The sequence below is a fragment of the Hyla sarda genome, chromosome 1 (genome assembly GCF_029499605.1).
Source record: "Hyla sarda isolate aHylSar1 chromosome 1, aHylSar1.hap1, whole genome shotgun sequence".
Taxonomy (NCBI): domain Eukaryota; kingdom Metazoa; phylum Chordata; class Amphibia; order Anura; family Hylidae; genus Hyla; species Hyla sarda.
In genome coordinates, this window is record NC_079189.1 from 103020334 (window position 1) to 103042116 (window position 21783).

The 21783-nt window shown below is 44.4% G+C and overlaps 1 protein-coding gene across 12 annotated transcripts in view; it reads left to right on the forward strand.

The window, feature by feature from the left end:
• The window catches only part of PCM1 (pericentriolar material 1), a 175261-nt gene that overhangs the window by 112904 nt on the left and 40574 nt on the right, over positions 1-21783 (forward strand). For all 12 annotated transcript variants that reach the window (XM_056559117.1, XM_056559133.1, XM_056559153.1 and 9 more), the window contains 8 exons: positions 25-182; positions 1668-1885; positions 3506-3654; positions 3833-3962; positions 4829-4954; positions 8020-8204; positions 8349-8546; positions 17665-17887. In XM_056559117.1, the coding sequence (XP_056415092.1) occupies positions 25-182; positions 1668-1885; positions 3506-3654; positions 3833-3962; positions 4829-4954; positions 8020-8204; positions 8349-8546; positions 17665-17887 (1387 nt within the window). The remainder of the gene's footprint in view (positions 1-24; positions 183-1667; positions 1886-3505; positions 3655-3832; positions 3963-4828; positions 4955-8019; positions 8205-8348; positions 8547-17664; positions 17888-21783) is intronic.

Below are 21783 nucleotides of genomic sequence, written 5' to 3' on the forward strand. Positions count from 1 at the left end.
TTTTTTTTTTTTTTCTAATTTCAGAAATCCGCAACGCATGAGTAGCTGGGGACCAGTGAATAGCATCACTAATTCACAGTGTGCTGTTAATAACAGAGATGAAAGGTCATGTAATACGGATTGTGAAATAAATAACCGATCTGATGCTAATCTTAGAAGCTTCAATATATCGTCTGCATTAGGTATGCTTCAGTGAACAATATTGTGTCTGACTGTCCATGTAACCTGATGCTGGTGACCTAGGCTACAGTCTTTAGATATCTGTTCAATTTTTTAAGGTAGATAATACTGGTATTTTCCTTTATTTACTCAAGGTCTTTTATTTTTGCTGTGTTTTCTAATGAAATCACATCTTGTTTGTAAATGAAAGATCCTACTTCATTCCCACATGTGTATTGAAAAGCAGTTATATAACTAACAACAAATGTTGGCTGTTTTACCTGAATGTGTTTTTGTTATTTCCGGTGACATACTTTCTGGGCCCTAATACCCAAGATATTTTTTTCATATCTTCATCGTTTGCTTTCCAGAACTCAACAAAGGACTTATTTTTTGTAGAACAAGCTGTACTTTTCAATGCCACCATTGTGGCTTTTTTTAAATTCATTTTTATTTAAATGAGCTTTTTATTTCTTGTTTCTTATGATGCTGTGTTAGGGCTCTTTTTCTACAAGAAAATTACAATTATTTCATTTCAAATGTACAATTTATTTCTATTCATTCATTTATTAATTTTTTTAACTTTTTACTAGTCCCTCAAGGGCACCTTGAGAGTGATCAGTCAGATCGTAGGTATAATAGTACTCTAGTGTAGGGATCGACCGATTATCGGTATGGCCGATATTATCGGCAGATAATCAGGATTTTGGGCATTATCGGTATCGGCAATTACCTTGCCGATAATGCCCCGCACCGCGACAGTAGAATCACGGCTAGGTTTTGCCATCTTTTTACTTCTGTGTGCAATCTGCCTAAAGCATATACCGTACACACTTAGGAGAGGGAAATAAGACATTATTAAACACCTATGGTGGTGGCTTATGTCCCTTAAAGGGGTATTCCACCCCTAGACATCTTATCCCCTATCCAAAGGATAGGGGATAAGATGTCAGATCGCCGGGGTCCCGCTGCTGGGGACCCCCGGATCTCTGCTGCGGCACCCCGCTATCATTACTGCACAGAGCAGACTCGCTCCGTACGTAATGACGGGCAATATAGGGGCCAGAGCTTCGTTGCGTTACATCACGGCTCCGCGCCCACCACGCCCCCTCCCATAGACTTGTATTGAGGGGGCGGTCCGTTACGTCACGAGGGGGCAGAGCCGTAACGATGTTCCGGACCCTGTATCTATCGCTGGTCATTACGCACGGAGCAAATCTGCTCTGTGCAGTAATGATAGCGGGGTGCCGCAGCCGAGATCCCGGGGGTCCCCAGCAGTGGGACCCCGGCGATCTGACATCTTATCCCCTATCCTTTGGATAGGGGATAAGATGTCTAGGGGCGGAGTACCCCTTTAATAACGAAAGGAACAGGCAGTTAAAATCCTGCAGCTGAATCTATAAATCCTGCAACTGAATCTATAAGCATGGATGCTCAACTAGTCCTGCCAAATTGATGCTGCCTTTGTAGTTGATTTGTACATTTCATTTGATGTGTCTTTCTTGTAGATTGCCTTTATAATAGAGATACTGAGGAGAAAAGAGAGGATAGAATTGAAGGGCTAGACGATGATGGTGCAGATGAAGATCCTTTGAGTGCAGCTTCTCTCTCTAGCCGGAGTAGTGTCACAGAAGATGACCAAAATGATGATGATTTTGAAGAAAAATTTAACAGACTAATAGCTGCCAAACAGAAACTGAGACAACTACAGGATCTTGTTGCAATGGTATGATGTGTTGTTATTTAGACCTTTTTTTCCTTAAAGGTTTTCAAATGCAAAAGAAATCTGACCAATACTGCACTAGACAGCAAAATTCTTATTGTAGTCATTTAGTTTAACACGAATTGTTCATACTCTACAAAGTGGGTCTGTCAATGTTCATTATGACAGATCTCACTTGCTCTTATACTAAACAGCATTAAAAGTTGTGAACCTGTCATAAGCCCAGTTTTCCCATGCATGATTGATGGTCGCGGTATAGATCTTTACACATTGATGGCCACTATTTATCAATGTGTTAGAGAGGCTGGGCTCACAAATAATGCAGATTTGTGACTAACTATGCCATATTCTTTCTTATGGGCTGCTATGCAAATGGATGTATGTGTTACAACCCAGAACAATACTTCTTAATCAGAATTCAGCATTATCCTGCGTACATCTTATAACTATTACATCTGTTAATTTAGTTTATCATTCCGCATAACTACTTTTGTGGGTAAACCTTATGGTGGGTCTTTACTAACATCAGAGTTTCATGATGTAAAATCCTACCCTTGTAAACTGGATTTAGTGAGAGGGGCTGGCCTTTCAATAAATATGGTGCGTCCTTGGCTGTCCCTGCAGTAGCCTTAGATTTCCACGTTACTGGCATAAATGATAGGAAATACAGCTCCCATGGCAGCAACCTCACCTTTGCCTTGGCATTGGCTGGCTATAAGCTGCTAATTTCTGCGTAAATGAGCTTTATACAAAAAGTTGATACCATTTTATGCCAGAAACTGGAGTAAATGCATTAATTTTCCCTATATCTTTTAAGGGAAACTGACAAGCTGTTCACCTGCACTAAACATAAAATACACTGGGTTATAGTACAGGTGAACCTGAGTAAAATGTTATACATACTTAAATTGGTCCAGTCATGTCCTAAATCTTGCCCCCGTCTCTAGTATGCAAATAAAGTCTTCCTCCATGCTGTTTGTCGGGCTATGCCTGCCCATAGTCTGCATATTTATATTTTTTCACTTTTACCTTATTTGGACGTGTGTAAAGAATTTTGAATATGCAGACAATGTGGGGGGCCTTATTTTAATAGTTGGCATGCAGCAAGATTACATAAGTTATGTATGTTTTTGTTTACATTATTTTATTTAGGAAAAAGGGGGGTGATGAACTTTTATTAGGGAAAGGGCTGATTAACATTGATTACCTTTATTATTTTTTAACACTTATTTTTAGTACCCATAGGGGACAAATACATGTAATCTTGTGACTGCATACGCTGAACAATGCTGTGCCATACCATGATTTCAACTTGGATCATGGCGTCTAAAGGGCTAATGCCGGACATCACCCTGATGGGTGATGTCCGGCATTAGCCAAGGGTCTCGGCTGCTGATAGCAGCTAGAACCAGCTGGCTATAAAACACCCTCAGCTCCTGAACTCCCTTCACAGTTCAGGTATAGGGCGCACATTTACACCATGTCCTTAAGGTGGATAACTCAGTGTATTGGGCTTAGTGTGGGGGAACAGCCGGTCAGTTTCCTTTTTTTATATATTACATCCTTGTTTCTTAATTTAAACCAATTAACAGTATTTTTGAGTAATTTTTTTTCTTCTTTAAGTACGGTGATGATACAGAGTCTGAAACAACTGCTGAGAGGCCAACTGCGGCAGCCCATTATGAGGAGGCAAATGCAAATCAGCAACCAAATAATACCCGTCCCAGTGGTTCTAAAGCACAAAAAGATGTTGCCCTTAAGGAACAGGCAAGGTACTTGTATTTTACTTAATCCCTGTGCCTCCAATAATTTGAGGTTTGTACAAAGCACTTTAGTTACACACGAAGTCTTGCTTTGTGTTGGTAATTTACAAGAAATTAGCCACCTTACAAGCTCCTTTTCCCACACTGGCCTTTTTAAGTCATCAACTTACTATACATATTGTTACAGAGAAAAATTTTATGAAACTAAGCTACAACAACAGCAGGAAGAACTAAAACAGTTACAAGAAGAAAGAAAGAAACTTATAGAAATTCAGGAAAAAATTCAAACTTTACGGAAAGCGTGTCCTGACCTTCAGGTATTTGAAATTCACTATAACAATTACATTAACATAGTAACATAGTTTGTAAGGTTGAAAAAAAGACCATAGAGTTCATTCAGAGGAAGGCAAACCCCACCCATGAGGCTGATGCCAATTGCCCCAATATGGCGATCAGAATAAATCCCTGGATCAACGTTCTATCCACATAAATCTATAACCTCTTATGTCATTACTTTCTAGAAAAACATCCAGATCCCCCTTGAACTTGTTTGAGTCAGACATCACATCATCATGCAGCAGAGAGTTCCATAGTCTCACTGCTCTTACAGTAAAGAATCTCTGTCTGTGATGATGGTGAAACCTTCTGTCCTATAGATGTAGAGGTTGCCATGGTTACCGGCCAAGGTATAAAAAGATCACTAGAAAAATCTCTATACTGTCCATTCATATATTTGTACATTGTAATAAGATCGCCCCTAAGATGTCTTTATTCTAAACTAAATAACCCCAAGCTTGATAACCTGTCTTGGTCCTGTAATCCTCCCATATCATTAATTATCCTAGTCGCCTTCCTCTGCACCCTCTCCAGTTCGGCCATGTCCTTTTTCATATACAGGTACCTGGAATTGGACAAAATACTCCATATGTGGTCTGGCTAGTGTTTTATACAGTGGCAAAACTATGTCCTTTTCACAAGCCTCTATGCCTCTCTTGATACATCCCATGACTTTGTTAGCCTTGGCAGCCGCTGCCTGGCACTGGGCACTAAAGTAGAGTTTACTGTCCACCAGTACACACAAGTCTTTTTCGATAGAAGTTTGGCCTAATGTCTTATTATTAAAAATAACTAACTGCCCCCTATGCATATTATTCTCCTTTTTCATTTTCTGTATTTTTTTAAGTTGTCCATTGCTGGAACATCAAGGCGAATGCCAACAGCAGCTTCAACTCCAGAGGTTAATGATATCAATCCTGTAGTCTTACCAAGCATGCCTGATCCTGAAGATTCATCTTCTGCAGATAATGAAGTAAGGAGCAGCAAGAAACTAAGTATCTGGTTAAGAAATGTATTGACAGTATACAATGGAATCTGATTTCCTGTGACAGATTCTTAGTGCCACATTATTATGCAATCTTTGAGAACTTTTTTATTTATTTAGGGTGGTTGTCAATTTTGGGAGGTTTCACTGTATACTACAAAAAAAATCTACTAAAAGTGGGTGACATGCAAATCCATCTTAAGTTTTCGACTAAAGGAAAATGTCTAATGGATCTATGTCATGTTAAAAGGATTGTGCAGAATTTGAAAAACAAAGCCTCTTTTCTTCTAGAAACTGCTTTGCACTTCTGCGTGGATGGTACTTGAACTCTGCACACTGAAGTGAATGGGGCTGGGCTGCATTACACACATCCTTGTGAATAGGTGTAATTCTGAAAACATGAACTGCCACTGCCTTGCTTGTAAATTCTGAATTTGTTTCTTTGCAGCTAATGTTAACTTTCATTTTGGCAAAGTGACCTGTTTATAACATAGTGACAGAATTGCTATCAGTTGAATAGCTAAATTTGGTGATAATACGGCTGCACATAATTTTTCACAAATAGCCAGCATAAATAAAACAAATTTTTAAATGTTAACTTACTAATTCTTTAATTTAACTTTAATTTACTAATACTTTTTTTTATGTTTTTATGTTCCAATCCTCTTTAACCCACTAGAGGAGGAAGGGCGTAATGGTACGCCCTTGGTGCCTGGGACTTAGTGTACATATACATCCTGAGTCCCGTCGCGGCTATGAAGACTTCGCTCGCATCATAGACTTCGGGTCCTGATTGCTGTCAGCCTTCGAGCAGACCAGAGAAGTAGATTGCAGATAAAACTAATCAGCGCTTTGCCTATGCATAGCACTGATTAGTATTTGCAATCGAAGGATTGCAATAAATAATCCCCTGTGGTCACTAAAAGTGTAAAAATAAATAAGTATTTTAGTAAAAGTGAAGAAACCGCTGACCCAATAAAAAATAAAATTCCCGTTAAAAAAAAAAAAAAAAGATAAAAATAAATCAACATACATGGTATTGCCTTGTGCGTAAATGTGTGATTAATTAAAATATTATGTTCATGATCCTGTATGGTGAACGGCGTAAACTTAAAAAAATTAAAGCCCAAAATTGCTGATTTTCGGTCATATCACATTCCCAAAAAAAATTATAAAAAGTAATCAAAAAGTCACATATGCGCAAAAGTGGAACAGTTTAAAACTACAGATCATGGTGCAAAAAAGGAGTCCTCATACAGCCCCGTATACAGAAAAATAAAGTTATAGGGGGTTAGAATAGGGCAATTTTAAACATGCAATTTTTTTTTAAAGTTGAGTTTTTAATAAGTAGTACAATAATAGATAACCATGATGCATTTTAGTCGTGTATGACCCATAAGTAGTATAATAATAAATAACCATGATGCATTTTAGTCGTGTATGACCCATAAGTAGTACAATAATAGATAACCATGATGCATTTTAGTCGTGTATGACCCATAAGTAGTACAATAATAGATAACCATGATGCATTTTAGTCGTGTATGACCCATAAGTAGTACAATAATAAATAACCATGATGCATTTTAGTCGTGTATGACCCATAAGTAGTACAATAATAGATAACCATGATGCATTTTAGTCGTGTATGACCCATAGAAAAGAGAACATGTCGTTTTTACTAAAAGTGCACTACATAAACTCAAAAGACCCCAAAAGTTGCAAAATGTACGTGTTATTTTTTTTTTTTTTTTATCAATTTCCCACCATAGGGGGGAAACATAAGAGTAATGCCTCTCAAAAATGAAAATTTTCAAGGCCAAAATGGGCTGAGCCCTTAAGGGGTTAACCACTTAATTCCCTATGTTGTGTATATTCATGTTTAGCTACGTCTGATGCCAGTTATTTGACAAACCAGATCATGCCATCTGTGGTCAAAGCAGCATCCAAGCAGTTAGAAGCTATACCAAGGTAATCACCAGGGTCCAATCACCCCTGCAATGCAGTTTCCAGAATCAAAATGGTTGCTGTTGCAGCCTGAAGCTTTCCAAAGGCCTCCATGACTGCTGTGGCAGATCAACTAACAATTCATGGCAATATATGTGATCAAGTGACTAATATTAAAAATTTTAATCATACCTTATCCTTTTTATCAAATAAAATAAACTAAACTTGAAATAAATTGTTCGTTTGATAAACGGTTGGTATTGCCACACGCAGAAATGTCCAAATTGTTAAAACATGATATTGATCCCGCACTGTGACAGCTGTAAACTGATCCCCAGCATTACTGATTTCTGGTCAATAAAAAGGAATAAAACTTTAAAGTCCCTTCCACCCCAAAATAGTACCAATCAAAACTGAAGATCACCCTGCAAAAAAAATGAATCCTCGCACCGCTCTGTAGACAGAATATGGCAATAGCAGAAGGAAACAAAAATTATTTTTTTTAGGTTTTTATTTTTACTAACATAAATATTAAAGATATCATAAAGAGATCATGGCCCATGCAAAGAGGCAAGGCCATGAATCTTGTCTTAGGGGCACTTAAGCAAGGCCATGCCTCTTGTCACGACACCTGTCATTCTTTATAGGTGCAACTAAAATATAAATGATTATAATATATGGAGGCGGCACTCCATTTATCCACCCATCAGCAAAGTGTTATGACTGGGCTCCTACAATAGAGCCTTTTTCAAGTGTGTGTACATATGTGTGTGTGTGTGTATGTATGTATGTATGTATGTGTAAATATATAATATAATATAATATATATATATGTATATATAATATAATATATATATATATATATGTGTGTATATATATATATGTATATGTATATATATATATATATATATATATATATATATATATATATATATATAATATAAATAAATAAAATAATTCTGTGGGAGATTTATCAAAACCTGTCCAAAGGAAAAGTTGCTGAGTTGTCCATAACATCCAATTAGATTGCTTCTTTTATTTTTGAGAGACCTTTTCAGGTTTTTATAAATCTCTCCCATTATCCTTACATTAAAATTTTTATTTAGGTTTGGTCAGAGATCCGCAGGCATCAAATTTTGAGAGAAGATCTGCGACAAAGAAGGAAACAGCTTGAGTCATTGATGGCTGAACATCAGAGAAGACAAGGAATCGCCGAAACTACTTCTGCTGGTTCTTTAAGAAGTGATGACTCTGAGGCACATAGTCTTCAGCACCAAAGCAGAACTGAAAAGTAAGAAATTTACTTGACTGTCATGTAAAATGCTGCTGCAGAGATTGTATTGAAAACTGCAAAATATTTTGATAAAGCTAGCACTGAGGCCTCTTAGTTTTAGGGCCTGGTTTAGAACCTTTTTGACTCTTAATTTTTTATTAGAACGATGGCAACATGGGGTGGATCCACACAGTGTGCTCTTGATGATGAGGATGAAGACAGCATTTCAGAAGTAAATCAGGCTGAAGAAGAAGAGGAGGAGGAGGAAGAAGAGCAGGAAAACACATTCCGAGAAAATGCCCCATATCCCCCAAGCAGCATAAATCAGAGTGCTTTTAGTGGAAAGACCAATAAACATGGGTTAGTGGATGTATTAAGAGGAAAACCTGTTTTCTTTAAATATTTTTATCAATATTATATTAAAGAGTATGTATATGCAGCATGTTTTTATTGTATTAATGCATCTGCAAATTTTTTATTAACAATGTATTTGTTATTGGAAGGTAGTATGTTTCAGGATTGTGTGAAGTCTGTAAGGCTACATTCACAGCACAATATTGCAATACGCTTTTATATCAATATATATATATATATTTTTAAATACTGTACAAAAAACAGACTACAATGTTATAAAAAAGACATATACAGGTGATATATGGTTTTTATAAACCATTGTAGACAAAAGTACTAAAACTTTCACAAATGCATACATCTTTTTGTGTGAGTTTTTATATGGAAAGTCTGTGGGTAAAGCAAGCAATATTGTTGTATATGATTTTCAAATACAAACCCATATACAAAACAGTATTGCAAAAACATAATGTGAATGCACCCTAAACAAGGAGTCTTAGGCCCCTTTTACACTACCATTGGTCACCTATAAAAACTCCCATCATGAACTCCTGTCTGAAAGTCACTAAAACAGCTGTAAAAAATATCCCATTCATGTCAATGGGATTTCTCAAGTGCTTCATTGGGAACACAGAAACCATGGGTATATGCTGCTTGCTGCTAGAAGGCTGACACTAGGCAAAAAACAAAAGAAAGTTTGCTTCTCCTGGCAGGATATACCTGCCCCCTGGCTCTGAGCAACTCAGTTTTAGCTTAGTGTCAGCAGGAGGCAGACATAGGTCTGGAGTTCTCCAGACCTGTCTTATTTCTTTAGTTTTTTTTCTTAGTCTCAGTTTATAGTAAGATTTTCTTTCCTTTTTTGTTTTTTCTAGCGTGGGGCTACAGGAGCATGGCGCTGCCTGATCCCCCACCTGTGAGCTAGGAGCACGATGCATTGCAGCATAGTGGTGTACTCTGGGTCCGGTTCCCCGTTTGCCATGTGAGTATGTTCTATGTTCCTAGGTGAGTATGTTCTATGTGGGTGAGTGTGTTCCCCTACCTCTGCTCAGCTCGCTGCACTGCCTTTGCCTCAGGCAACCTAGTGACTCTTCGGTGCTCCATGTGTCTTAAGGCTTGGAATGCCGATGCGGCCTCTAAGCGTTCCCTTACGGAGCTTCCTTTCCTGGGGTCTCGTCTCTTAAGCAAATTCCTTGATGAGATCATTTCTGAGGCCACGGAGCGGGGGGGGGGGGGGGCAAGAGTTCTCTCTTGTCACAAAATCGTACCCGCCACTCGGACTCATGTCGGAAGCCTTCTTCCTTTCGCCCCTTTCACTTCTCGGGGTGTCCGGACAAGCCGGCAGCCTCGCAGGACAGGAGGATGTCTTCCTTTAAGGCTCGTCCCTCCTGGAAATCCGGGCCCAGCTTCAACCGTCCCTCTTCCAAATCCGGAACTTGCAAGCCTCCCACTGCCGGAGGTTGCGCCCCCATCCGAGTCCTTTCTTCAGGTGGGCCTCGCCTGTCCCTCTTTCGGGACATCTTGGGGCTATCGAATAGATATCTCTTCTATTCCCCGTGATTGTTTTTTCTGGTCTCACCCTTGCTGCACCTTTTTCAGGTGGCCCCTCGCACCCTCCTATCCCAGGGATTGAATGATTGTGTGTGTCCCTCCTCGGGAACGTTTTTTGGGGCTCTACTCCAATCTCTTCGTAGTCCCCAAGAAGGGCGGCGCTATCCAGCCTATTCTCTATTTGAAACTTCTAAATCGTCATGTGCGGCTGCGGCGTTTCCCGATGGTATTTCTGCAGTTAGTAGCCACCTCCATGGATCCGGTAGAGTTTCTCTCTTCTGTGGACATAAATTATGCCTACTTGCACATCCCTATCTTCCTAGGCCACCAGCGATTCTTCAGATTCGCTGTTCCTGCGGGTCATTTTCAGTTTCTCGCTCTGCTCTTTGGGCTGGCGACCGCTCCCAGAGTCTTCAGATGCTGGCAGCAGTGGTGGCTCTCCTCCACTCTCGGGTGTCTTGGTTCTCCCCTATCTGGACGAGCTGCTTATCAAGGCGCCCTCCCTGGAACAAAATAGAGTGAGTCTCAGAATCACTCTGCAGACACTGTCCAGTTTCGGCTGGATCATCGTCCGCGCGAAGTCCAACCTTTGCCTGTCCCTCTGACATTTCTCTGGATCCGCTTCGACAGGCGGCGGCCCGCCTCACTCTTCTGGAGGACAAGCTTCGGGAGTTGTTGTCAGGGATTCACTTGCTTTGACAGCCAGGTCTAATTCCTGTCCGTTCCTGCATATCGGCCCTGGGCAAGATGGTAGCTTCCATGGAGGCGGTCCCCTTTGCCCAATTTAGGTACCGTCTGCTCCAGTGGGCCATCCTCTCTCATTGGCACAGATTCCCCCTGTCTCTCCACCGAGGGATTCAGCTTCCGCTCAGAGTTCGCCGCTCCCTTCTTTGGTGGCTTCAGTCTCCTCTCCTCAGGGAGGTTTGCTCCATCATAGAGCTCCGTGCGATCTTTCTGTGCCTTATTCACTGGAGTTGCCTTCTTCGGGGCCTTCCGGTGCGGGTGCAGACTGACAACACCACCACCGTGGTGTGTATGAATCGCCAGGGCGGCACCCGTAGCTCAGCAGTCATGAAGGAAGTGTTGAAGATCCTTTTCCTGAGCGGAACTTCATGTTACAGCCATATCAGCGGTACACAGTCCCTGGATCGACAATTGGGAGGCAGACCTTCTGAGTCGCTTCACAGCAGACTCGGGTGAGTGTTCCTTTCATCTGGAGGTCTTTGCTCAAATCTGTCATCGCTGGGGGATTCCGGACGTGGATCTCTTTGTGTCTCGCCAGAACAGGAAAGTCCCTCACTTTGTCTCCAGGTCGCGGGATCCCCTGGCCCTGGTGGTGGATGCCCTTGTGTTACCCTGGACCCTCTTCTCTCTCCCGTACCTCTTCCCTCTGCTTCTGCTTCTTCCCAGGATCGTCCGGAAGCTCAAGGCAGGGGGGCGTCTTGACGATTCTGGTAGCCACGGATTGGCCCCGTCGTGTGTGGTACGTGGACATGGTCAGTCTCGTGGCAGACGTTCCCTTCCGTCTTCCAGATCGTCCCAACCTTCTCTTCCAAGGGCCACTCTGCCACCCCAATTTACTTCTGCTGCGTTAGACGATGTGGCGTTTGAAACCGCAGTTTTGAGGGCTGAGGGTTTCTCTACCCGGGTGATCCGAACCATGCTCCGTGGCCGGAAGCCCTCGTTTGCCTGGATTTACCACCGTACCTGGTGGGCCTATTTCCCCTGGTGTGTGAGGCCCGTCCTCTCTCACCTCCTTTTTTTTTTTTTTTTGCCAAATCTCTTGTCTTTTTTGCAGTCGAGAGTGGAAATGCGACTTGCCCTCTGTTCCATTAAAGGGCAGATTTCGGCACTTTCTGTCCTCTTTCAAAGCCCTCTTGCGTCCGACCCACATTTATGCAGGGCGTGTCTCACAAGGTCCCTCCGTTCCAGTCCCCCACTGCGCCTTGGGACCTCATCCTTGTTTTAAATGCCCTGCAGGGCACTTCGTTTGAGCCTTTGGGTCAGGTTCCTTTCCTGAAAGGTGGCCTTCCTTGTCGCCTTGTGTCTGAGTTGGCTTCCCTCTCCTGATGTACCCCTTTTCTTGTGCTTTGCCAAGACAAGGTGGTTCTTTGGCCGGTACTCCCTTTTCAGCCCAAGGTTGCGACTTCCTTCCACTTGAACAAGGAGATTGTCTTACCCTCCTTCTGCCTGTCCCCATCTCATCTGCGGGAGCGTCAGCTTCACAAGCTGGACTTGGTTTGGGAAGTTTGGACCTATTTGTTGGTCACGTCCTCCTTCAGGCAGAGGGACACTCTGTTTGTGCTTCCCGAGGGGTGACACAAGGGGCTCCCGGCTTCCAAGGCAACTATCTCCCGGTGGATCCTGTCCGCCATTTCGGAGGCGTATCGTTGCAAGGGTCAGGTACCACCCTTTCGGGTGACTGCTCACTCCACCCGTTCGGCGTGGGCCTCCTGGGCAGTCAGCCACGGTACTCTGGCTCTTCAGGTTTGCAAGGCAGCTACTTGGTCATCTCTGCATACCTTTGCCAAGTTTTACCGTGTTCATACCTTTGCATCCTCTGACACACAGGCTTGAACTGCAGGGTTTTGCAGGTGACAGTCGTCCCCCTGAGTTCCCTTCTGCCTGGGATGTTGGTCTTTCCTTTCCCAGGGAATGCTTTAGGACGTCCCATGGTTCCTGTGTCCCCCAATAAAGAGCTCGAGAAAAGTAGATTTTTATGCTTACTGTAAAATCTCTTTCTCTGAGCTTCTATTGGGAGACGCAGCACCAGTTTCCACAGCTGTTGTGGGGGTGTTTTTGTGGTCGGCCCCTTGTTTTGTCTGGGTTTTGTTCGGACTGTTCCTTTTCCTGGTCGGTTCTCCTTCTGCTTTGGGATTAAACTGAGTTGCTCAGAGCCAGGGGGCAGGTATGTCCTGCCGGGAGGAGCAGACTTTCTTTTATTTTTGGCCTAGTGTCAGCCTCCTAGCGGCAAGCAACATATACACATTGTTCCTGTGTCCCCCAATAGAAGCTCCGAGAAAGAGATTTTACAGTAAATATAAAAATCTACTTTTTTGACCATCCTTCAGCACCAGTTATGACTAACTGACATTATTTTTGATGGCACAAAAGACTGTGCATGCACATGCACTCATTTTTGGCCCTTCAAAAATAACAGTGAAACAACGGATGTTAACATTTTAACATTGAAGTCTATGGGTGATGGATGAGTTCACAATTGACATCCGTTGGTGCCCGTTAGTTTAACGTCAGTTGAGCCGTTATTTTTACTGCACATGCTCAGAACAGCATCACAACCAGGAAATAAAATAATGGACCATAATCAAGGGTGTGGAAATAAAAAAAAAAAAAAACTACTTGTCCAAGGGACTAAAGCGGAACACAATCTACTTGTCCCTCAACAAAATCCACTTGTCCTGGTAGATAAAATTATTTCAACCAAAATAGTACGATCCACCCCACTAGACCACCAGGGATGGATATCAGATCCCTTTAGACACTGCTGATAGCTTAGACAGCGATGATCTAATGGTTTAATAGCAGCCACGGTGATCGCAGCATGCCAGGCTATTAGCGGCGGGAGAGCTGTAGCTCCTCTTACACCCGAGCCAAGCCCAGAAAGTCTAGATATAACTTTTTGATCACCTTATAAAAAATTTCTCATATGAAGTGACCAAAAATGAGCAATTCTGGACTATTTTTTTTACATTTACACCGTTCACCGCACGGTTTAATTAACATTATATTTTAATAGTCTGGACATTTCCACATGCAGCGATAACACTTATGTTTATTTTTGTACATTATTTTTATTTAACGAAAATTGGAAACTTTTATTAGGAAAGGGGCTTATTCACATATATACGCACTTTTTAAAATATTTTAATCACTATTTTTCAGTCTCAACAGGGACTTATGTGTTACTGGGGCGGGGGGGGGGGGGGGGGGTTCTGCTTCTCCAGTTTATGTGCTGCATTTTGTGTCAGAAAATGCTGGAAGTTGCATTTAGTTACTAGATAACTACAACTCCCAGCATGCACTGATACAGCCTATGGTTGAGTGGGTGTTGCAGCATGTTGCACTGTATTGTAGTACAGTTAAGGTTATTGTGTAACATGCTGGGAGTTGTAGTTTTGGTTTGTGTCAGCTGCAGAGCCATAGGCTGTGTCAAGGAATACTGGGAATTACAGTTAGTAACTACAACACCCAGCATGCCCTGATGCAGCCTATGGCTATGCAGCTGACCCGAACCAAAACTACAACTCCCAGCATGTTGCACTTTATAGTTCTACAGTTTAGGTTATGGTGTAACATGCTGGGAGTTGTAGTTTTGGTTCGGGCGTGTTTGTGTGCATCCGTGGGGCTCTTGGTCGTCGGGTGAGTATGAAGGGGGCAGTATTCTGGGGGTGCAGTTTAGTGCGGGTGCCACTAAAAATAAATAAAATTAGATGGCACAACTGCCCTAATGCCCGACGTGACAGTCCGCTCCTATACAAAACATTCATGCATACACATATCATACATGCATCAGCCACTGTCCCCATATCATACATACACACACACCCCAGCCACTGCCCCCCCCCGCATCATACATTACATACACACATACACTCACACCATGCATATACACCATACATATGCACACATCATACATACACCTGCTGCTGCCCCCCATATCATACATTACATACATACACACATCACACTTAGACATCATACACACATAGACAGACATCATACACACATCACACACACACCATACATATACACCATACATATGCACACATCATACATCACATACATAAACACATCATACATTACATACACATCACACACAGAGAGACATCATACACACATCACACATTACATACACATCACATACAGACAGACATCATACACACATCATACATTACATACACATCACACACAGACATACATCATACACACATCATACATTACATACACATCACACACAGACACACATATCACACGCAGACAGACATCATACACACATCATACATTACATACACATCACACAGACACAAATCATGCACACATTACATACACATCACACACAGACAGACATCATACACACATCATACATTACATACACATCACACACAGACAGACATCATACACACATCACACTCACACCATACATATACACCAGTTTTTCCCAACCAGGGTGCCTCCAGCTGTTGCAAAACTACGACTCCCAGCATGCCCAGGGTATGCTGGGAGTTGTAGTTTTGCAACAGCTGGAGGCACCCTGGTTTGGAAACCCTGATATACACCATATATATGCACACATCATACATACAACTGCCTCTGCCCTCCCACCATACAATACATACACACATCCACTCACACCCTACATATACAACCACCCTTCCTGCCGCCGCCCGCATTCTCTGTCTCCTCACCTGAGCCGGCCATGAGTGGACATCAGAGCTATAGTCACCGCCGGTGTGAGGTGAGATTTCCGTCCTCCCCCTCACCCCCCCCTGCTCTGTGTTTTCCCCGTGCAAACAAGCAACCTTCCCGTGGTGGATTAGGTCCTGTGGAGACAGAACAGGGGGGGTGGGATAGAGCTGTGTGCGGGGGATGGAGCTGTGTACCGAGCTATGCTCGTCCTTTCTCTCACCCTGCTGTGTCTTCTGAGCTGCGTCCTCCATCCTCCGGGAGGGGAGATAAGGGGACTCTGCGGTCAGCTGGAGGCCGCCGCCCCCTCCATACACTCTGAGCGCCGGTGTGAGGTGCAGACTTGCTTCGGCTCCTGCGCCTCACACGGCATTAAAGAAAAATAAGGGGGAAGTCGGTCTGTCCCTGCTAGCCCGATACAGGGCTAAATCTATAAGCAATTCACCTGCCCGGCGCCCAAAACTACTTGTCCCGGCGTCGGGCGATAGGATTTCCACATCCCTGTATAATGGTGCATTACTGATGAAATAATGGGTGATAACGGATGGAACATGTCCGCTATTTTGACAGAATTTAAAATAAATAACGGATATTGGTCATCCATTAGCATCCGTTCTATTCAGATATTTTGTAAAAAAAAAATTTATGACCTTTCAGTAGATAAACGGTTGTCTAGATGCAGGAACTTGACGGTAGTGTGAAAGAAGCCTTATAGTTCTGAATTAGTTAGAGCTGTAGGCTTAAAATTGTAAGACTGAGTTCACACTACTGTGGTATTAATATATTATATGTTTAATACACATGAAAAGGACAAAACGTACACTGTAATGGATGCTAAAAACAAATGCTGCAGTATGCTGTACAGCAAAATCCATTTTCCATTGACTTTATTAAATAAATTAGCTGAGTACCCGGCGTTGCCCGGTTTTTCCTTCCTAATCCTTGTTGGGGAGGAAAATAAACAAAGGAGGAAGCTTTTGACTTCATATCCCGTCCTGATATATTGTTGTCATATCCCGACCCTCCTATCCAGTCATCATATCCCGACCTCCTATCCCGTCCTTAAATCTCAACCTCCTTTCCCGTCCTCATATCTCGACCTCCCATCCGGTCCTCCTTTCCCGTCCCTCCTTTCCCGTCCCTCCTTTCCCGTCCCTCCTTTCCCGTCCCTCCTTTCCCGTCCCTCCTTTCCCGTCCCTCCTTTCCCGTCCCTCCTTTCCCGTCCCTCCTTTCCCGCCCCTCCTTTCCCGCCCCTCCTTTCCCGTCCCTCCTTTCCCGTCCCTCCTTTCCCGTCCCTCCTTTCCCGTCCCTCCTTTCCCGTCCCTCCTATCCCGTCCCTCCTATCCCGTCCCTCCTATCCCGTCCCTCCTATCCCGTCCCTCCTATCCCGTCCCTCCTATCCCATCCCTCCTATCCCGACCTGTTATATGTGTACCAGTTATTGAAATATCTCCAGCCATACGGAAGTTATGTGGGAACATACATTTCCCATTGATTTGCATGGGACTTTCAACAAAAACCCCGACCCTCACAAATGGGGGTAGTTTAGGGTTAAATTAACTATCCTATATTTTAAGTGGACATATAAGTAACATGTGACAAAGTATTATCGAAATATCTCAAGCCTTTTGGAAGTTGTGCAGTTACATATATTTCCCATTGACTTGTATGGGACTTTAAACATAAACCCCGCCCCTGGCAAATGGGGGTGAGTAAGGGTTAAATCACCTATCCTATGTTTGTTGTTGACATATAAGTAACGTGTGCCAAGTTTCATGTTAATATCTTTAGCCGTTTGGATGTGATGCTGGAACATACATACATACACACACACACACACACACACACATGTTGAATTTTATATATATAGATAAAAATTCTAACATATGAACTTTTTTCCCATACACAAGAGCGTAGTTACATTTTTGTATACAACAAAAGTAAATGTACTAACAACAAAAACAGTGCAATGGAGACAAAAAATTCAGTGTGAACCCAGCCTACGATATTTTCAGCTCTGTTTGCATATCCTTTAGTTTTCAATATTGGATACATTGGAGCAAGAAAAATGATTGAAAACATAAAACATGCTTCATAAAAAGCAGAAATTGTGATTTGAAGGTATTACTTGTTTAATGCAATGCCATTCTTTTAGGTGGAAAAACAAACGTTCATATTCTATTGACGGCAATTACCGTCCTTCTCCAAAGACAAGACAGCAACAAAATATTAGCATGAGGAGACAAGAAAATGTTCAGTGGGTATCAGAACTTTCCCAGGTGGAAGAGAAAGAACATTGGCAGGAACAGATAAACCAGCTGAAAAAACAAATTGAGTTCAGCACAAATATATGCCAGACTTTGATGAGAGACCAACAGGTACTTTAGAATTGTTTGACTATTTACCTTGTTTAGGTTTTGTCTGTTTATTTTTGTTTGCAAACCCAAATGAATATAAGCATGTTGAATTTTATTTGGGGACATTTGTGACTTATAAATGCAAAGGTCTAATGAGTTTACATCCTAAACACTTGGCATATTAGAATATAATGGAATTTTTGTTTCTCTATCGGCTCCATTGGGGGACACAGACCGTGACACAGACCGTGGGTGTATGCTGCTGTCTCTAGGAGGTATGACACTATGGCAACTAAAAAAGTCTGCTTCTCCCAGCAGGATATACCCGCCTCCAGGCCCTGAGCTAATCAGTTTTAGCTTAGTGTCTGAAGGAGGTGGACATGGTCTGGATTTCTCTAGACCAGGTCTTATGTTTTATTATTTTCCTAGTTAGGGAATGTGTTAGTTTTTTATTCCTTTTTTCTTTCATGTTTTCAGGTGAGAACTGCGGCTCACTGTTTCCCCATTGCGAGTTAGGGGGCACAGACATTGCCTATATGCGCTGTTAACCCCCTCTCGCTAACTGTCAGCGCCTGGGGTTTGTACCTCATGGGTCCGGGTCCCCCTATTCCCTGCTCACCTCGCTCGTACATGGTAGCTCGGCGTGATGCAGGTAACAAAAGCTGACTGAAGACCTCACAGAAGACTCCATTAGGTAAGTTCTTCTGACTGAGGTGAGTATATATTTTAGGTGCTGACTTGCAACCTCTGGAGACCCTCATTTCTTGGACCACTTTCAGGTTAACGGGCTGGCCTGTGTTGGGGCTCCTTAGGTGCTGACTTGCAACCTCTGGAGACCCTCATTTTTTGGACCACTTTCTGGTTAAGTGGCTGGCCTGTGTGGGGGCTCTATCTTCAAGCAGGAGCGAGCAAGGGCATTTGGAGCAGGAAGGGGTTACTTTTAACGATGTACATGTGTGTGTTTTATACTATGCGGCTGTCAGCCGCAGCGCTTACTATGCGGCTGACAGCCGCGGCGTCTGTACTGTTTGGCGCACGGAGCGCCGACTTACTTTCATTTTCGGCAGCAGTCAGCTGCCGGCGTACATGTGAACCGCCCGCTCACTTCCCCGCGGGCGCAGACGCGACTGACATGTGCGCCCGGGGCAAGGAGCGGGCGCCATTACTGTTCTTCTTCACGGCGGCCAGGGCGCTATAGCTCCGCCCACTGGGCTGCCGGAGCTTACTGGAGGTGCGAACCGCCCACCAATTAGCGCTGTGCGTGCGATTTTCGGGGGACAGAGGCCAATTAGACAATGCCTCTGCTCCAGGCACACCCCCCTATGGCTATTGGCTGGCCTGTTTCTCCTTCTCTCAGAGCTGAGTTCTCTTCACAGCAGCTGCCACAGGGGTCACAGACTCGTGCGAGAGATTTCTTTTTTCATTATGTCCGTATCCAGAACTGTTCCTCCCTCTACACAGACAACTGGAGCATTAGTTTCCTATTTAATCTGTAAGACCTGTAATGCCAAAATGCCTGGTTCTTCTGAACCCACTTGCTCTGCCTGCTCCTCTGCTGCCCCAGACCCCATGGTACCCCCGGATGCTCCTTCAGTTCCAGTGGATTCAGCCGTACCTCCAGCCTGGGTTTCTTCCCTGTCCCAGTATATGGCTGACTTGACTCAAGTCTCCCGTTCGGTGTCTGAGGCCTCCCGTGACGTGGTGTCTGCCTTGAAGAAGTCTGCCCTGCGCCGGCCCTCTAAAGGGACCCGCTCCCCTTCTCCACATACCTCACGCTCTCACAAGCATACTAGGGGTGCATATTCTTACTCTTCCATTGAGTCTTCCGGTAGACGTGGTCGTTCCCCTCGTGGGTCAAGAAGGCTCCCTCGTTCCAGGCGCGCCCGTCTTGGAAGTCTGACACCAACCGTTCCGGCCGTTTTGCGGCCAAATCGGGCAACTGCAAACCCACTTCCGCATGAAGTGATGCCCCCACCCGCAGATTTTTCTCGGGTGGGAGGTCGTCTCCAGTTATTTCGAGACGTATGGACCACACACATTCAGGACTCTTGGGTCAGGGACGTGGTGTCCAACGGGTACTGAATAGAGTTTGCTTCTCTCCCGAGGGATAGTTTTTTCAGTCCCGGGCTCCCCGGTCTCCTCTGGCGAAGCAGTTTCAAGAGGCTCTTCGGTCCATGCTTCTCCAGGGAGTTATTGTCCCCGTTCCTCCAAGGGACCGGTTTCGGGGTTTCTATTCCAATCTTTTTGTGGTCCCCAAGAAGGGCGGTTTGATGCGACCAATCCTGGACCTCAAGCGTCTCAACCGTCTTCTTCTCATCCGCCACTTCTGAATGGAATCCCTCCGTTCGGTAGTGGCATCCATGGAACAAAGGGCATTTCTTTCTTCAGTGGACATCAAAGATGCCTACCTCCATGTTCCAATATTTCCCGGCCATCATCGGTACCTCCGTTTTGCGGTTCCGGCGGGACATTTTCAATTCGTAGCCCTCCCATTTGGTCTGGCCACTGCTCCTCGGGTCTTCACCAATATCCTTGCGCCAATGATAGCCCTGTTGCGGTCGAGAGGAATCTCAGTGATCCCTTACCTGGGCGACCTTCTCATCAAGGCTCCCACCAGAGCCCAGACCCTGGAGAATGTGGATCTCACCCTCCAGACTCTGGATCGCTTCGGGTGGTTGGTCAATAGGGACAAGTCTGTCCTTTCTCCCACCCAGTCTCAGATCTTCCTGGGACTTCAATTCAACATGGCCTCTGCCCGGATTTGCCTTCCGCCGGACAAACGTCTGACTCTCCTGTCGGGAGTCCGCTCCCTTCAGGCCCAGGTCCCAGTTTACGCATTTGCATGGAAGTCTTGGGTCGGATGGTTGCGGCCATGGAGGCCGTACCCTTTGCTCAGTTTCATTACCGTCCCCTTCAACCGGCGGTTCTCTCTCGATCGCAAGATTACTCTCCCTCGCCGGATCCGTCAGTCTCTGCTCTGGTGGCTCCGCTCCCCCTTTCTTCTTCAGGGGCGATCATTTCTTCCCCTCCACTGGCAGGTGGTTACAATGGATGCCAGTCTGTCGGGCTGGGGCGGTGTGTTCAGGGACTGGACAGTTCAGGGCCTCTGGTTTCCACGGGAAGCCCTGCTTCCGATAAACATCTTGTAACTGAGGGCAATTCTTCTTTGCCTTCTTCACTGGGAGTCCCTGCTTCAGTCCCGCCCTGTCCGTGTCCAGTCGGACAACGGCACGGCCATGGCGTACATAAATCGGCGAGGCGGCACTCGCAGCTCGGCAGCCATGGTCGAGGTAACAAAAATTCTCATCTGGGCGGAAAACAATTTTCCGGCTATCTCGGTGATTCACATTCCGGGTGTGCTCAACTGGGAAGCGGACTTTCTCAGCCGGTCCTCAGCCGACCCCGGCGAGTGGTCCCTGCATCCAGAGGTCTTTGCGCAGATCTGCGACTTCTGGGGCATTCCATTCGTGGACCTCTTCGCGTCTCTGCACAATTGGAAGATCCTACTATTTCTGGCTAAGTTCAGGGACCCCCTGGCGCTAGCTGTGGATGCCCTAGTGATTCCTTGGACAGGGTTTGCTCTGCCCAATCTGTTTCCTCCCCTTCCGCTCCTTCCCAGGGTTCTGACAAAGCTCAAAGCGGAGGAAGTTCCCGCCATTCTGGTAGCTCCAGATTGGCCCCGAAGGTCGTGGTACGCCGACGTGGTCAGGCTCCTGGACGACACTTCACTAAGTCTTCCACTTCGTTTGGACATACTGTCTCAGGGTCCTCTTTGCCACCCCAATTTACAGTCGCTGCATTTGACGGCGTGGTGGTTGAGACCACGGTTTCTCTTCCCAAGTCATTCGCACCATGCTCAGGGCTCGTAAGCCCTCCTCCGCGAAAATTTACCACCGTACTTGGCGGTCTTATTTTCG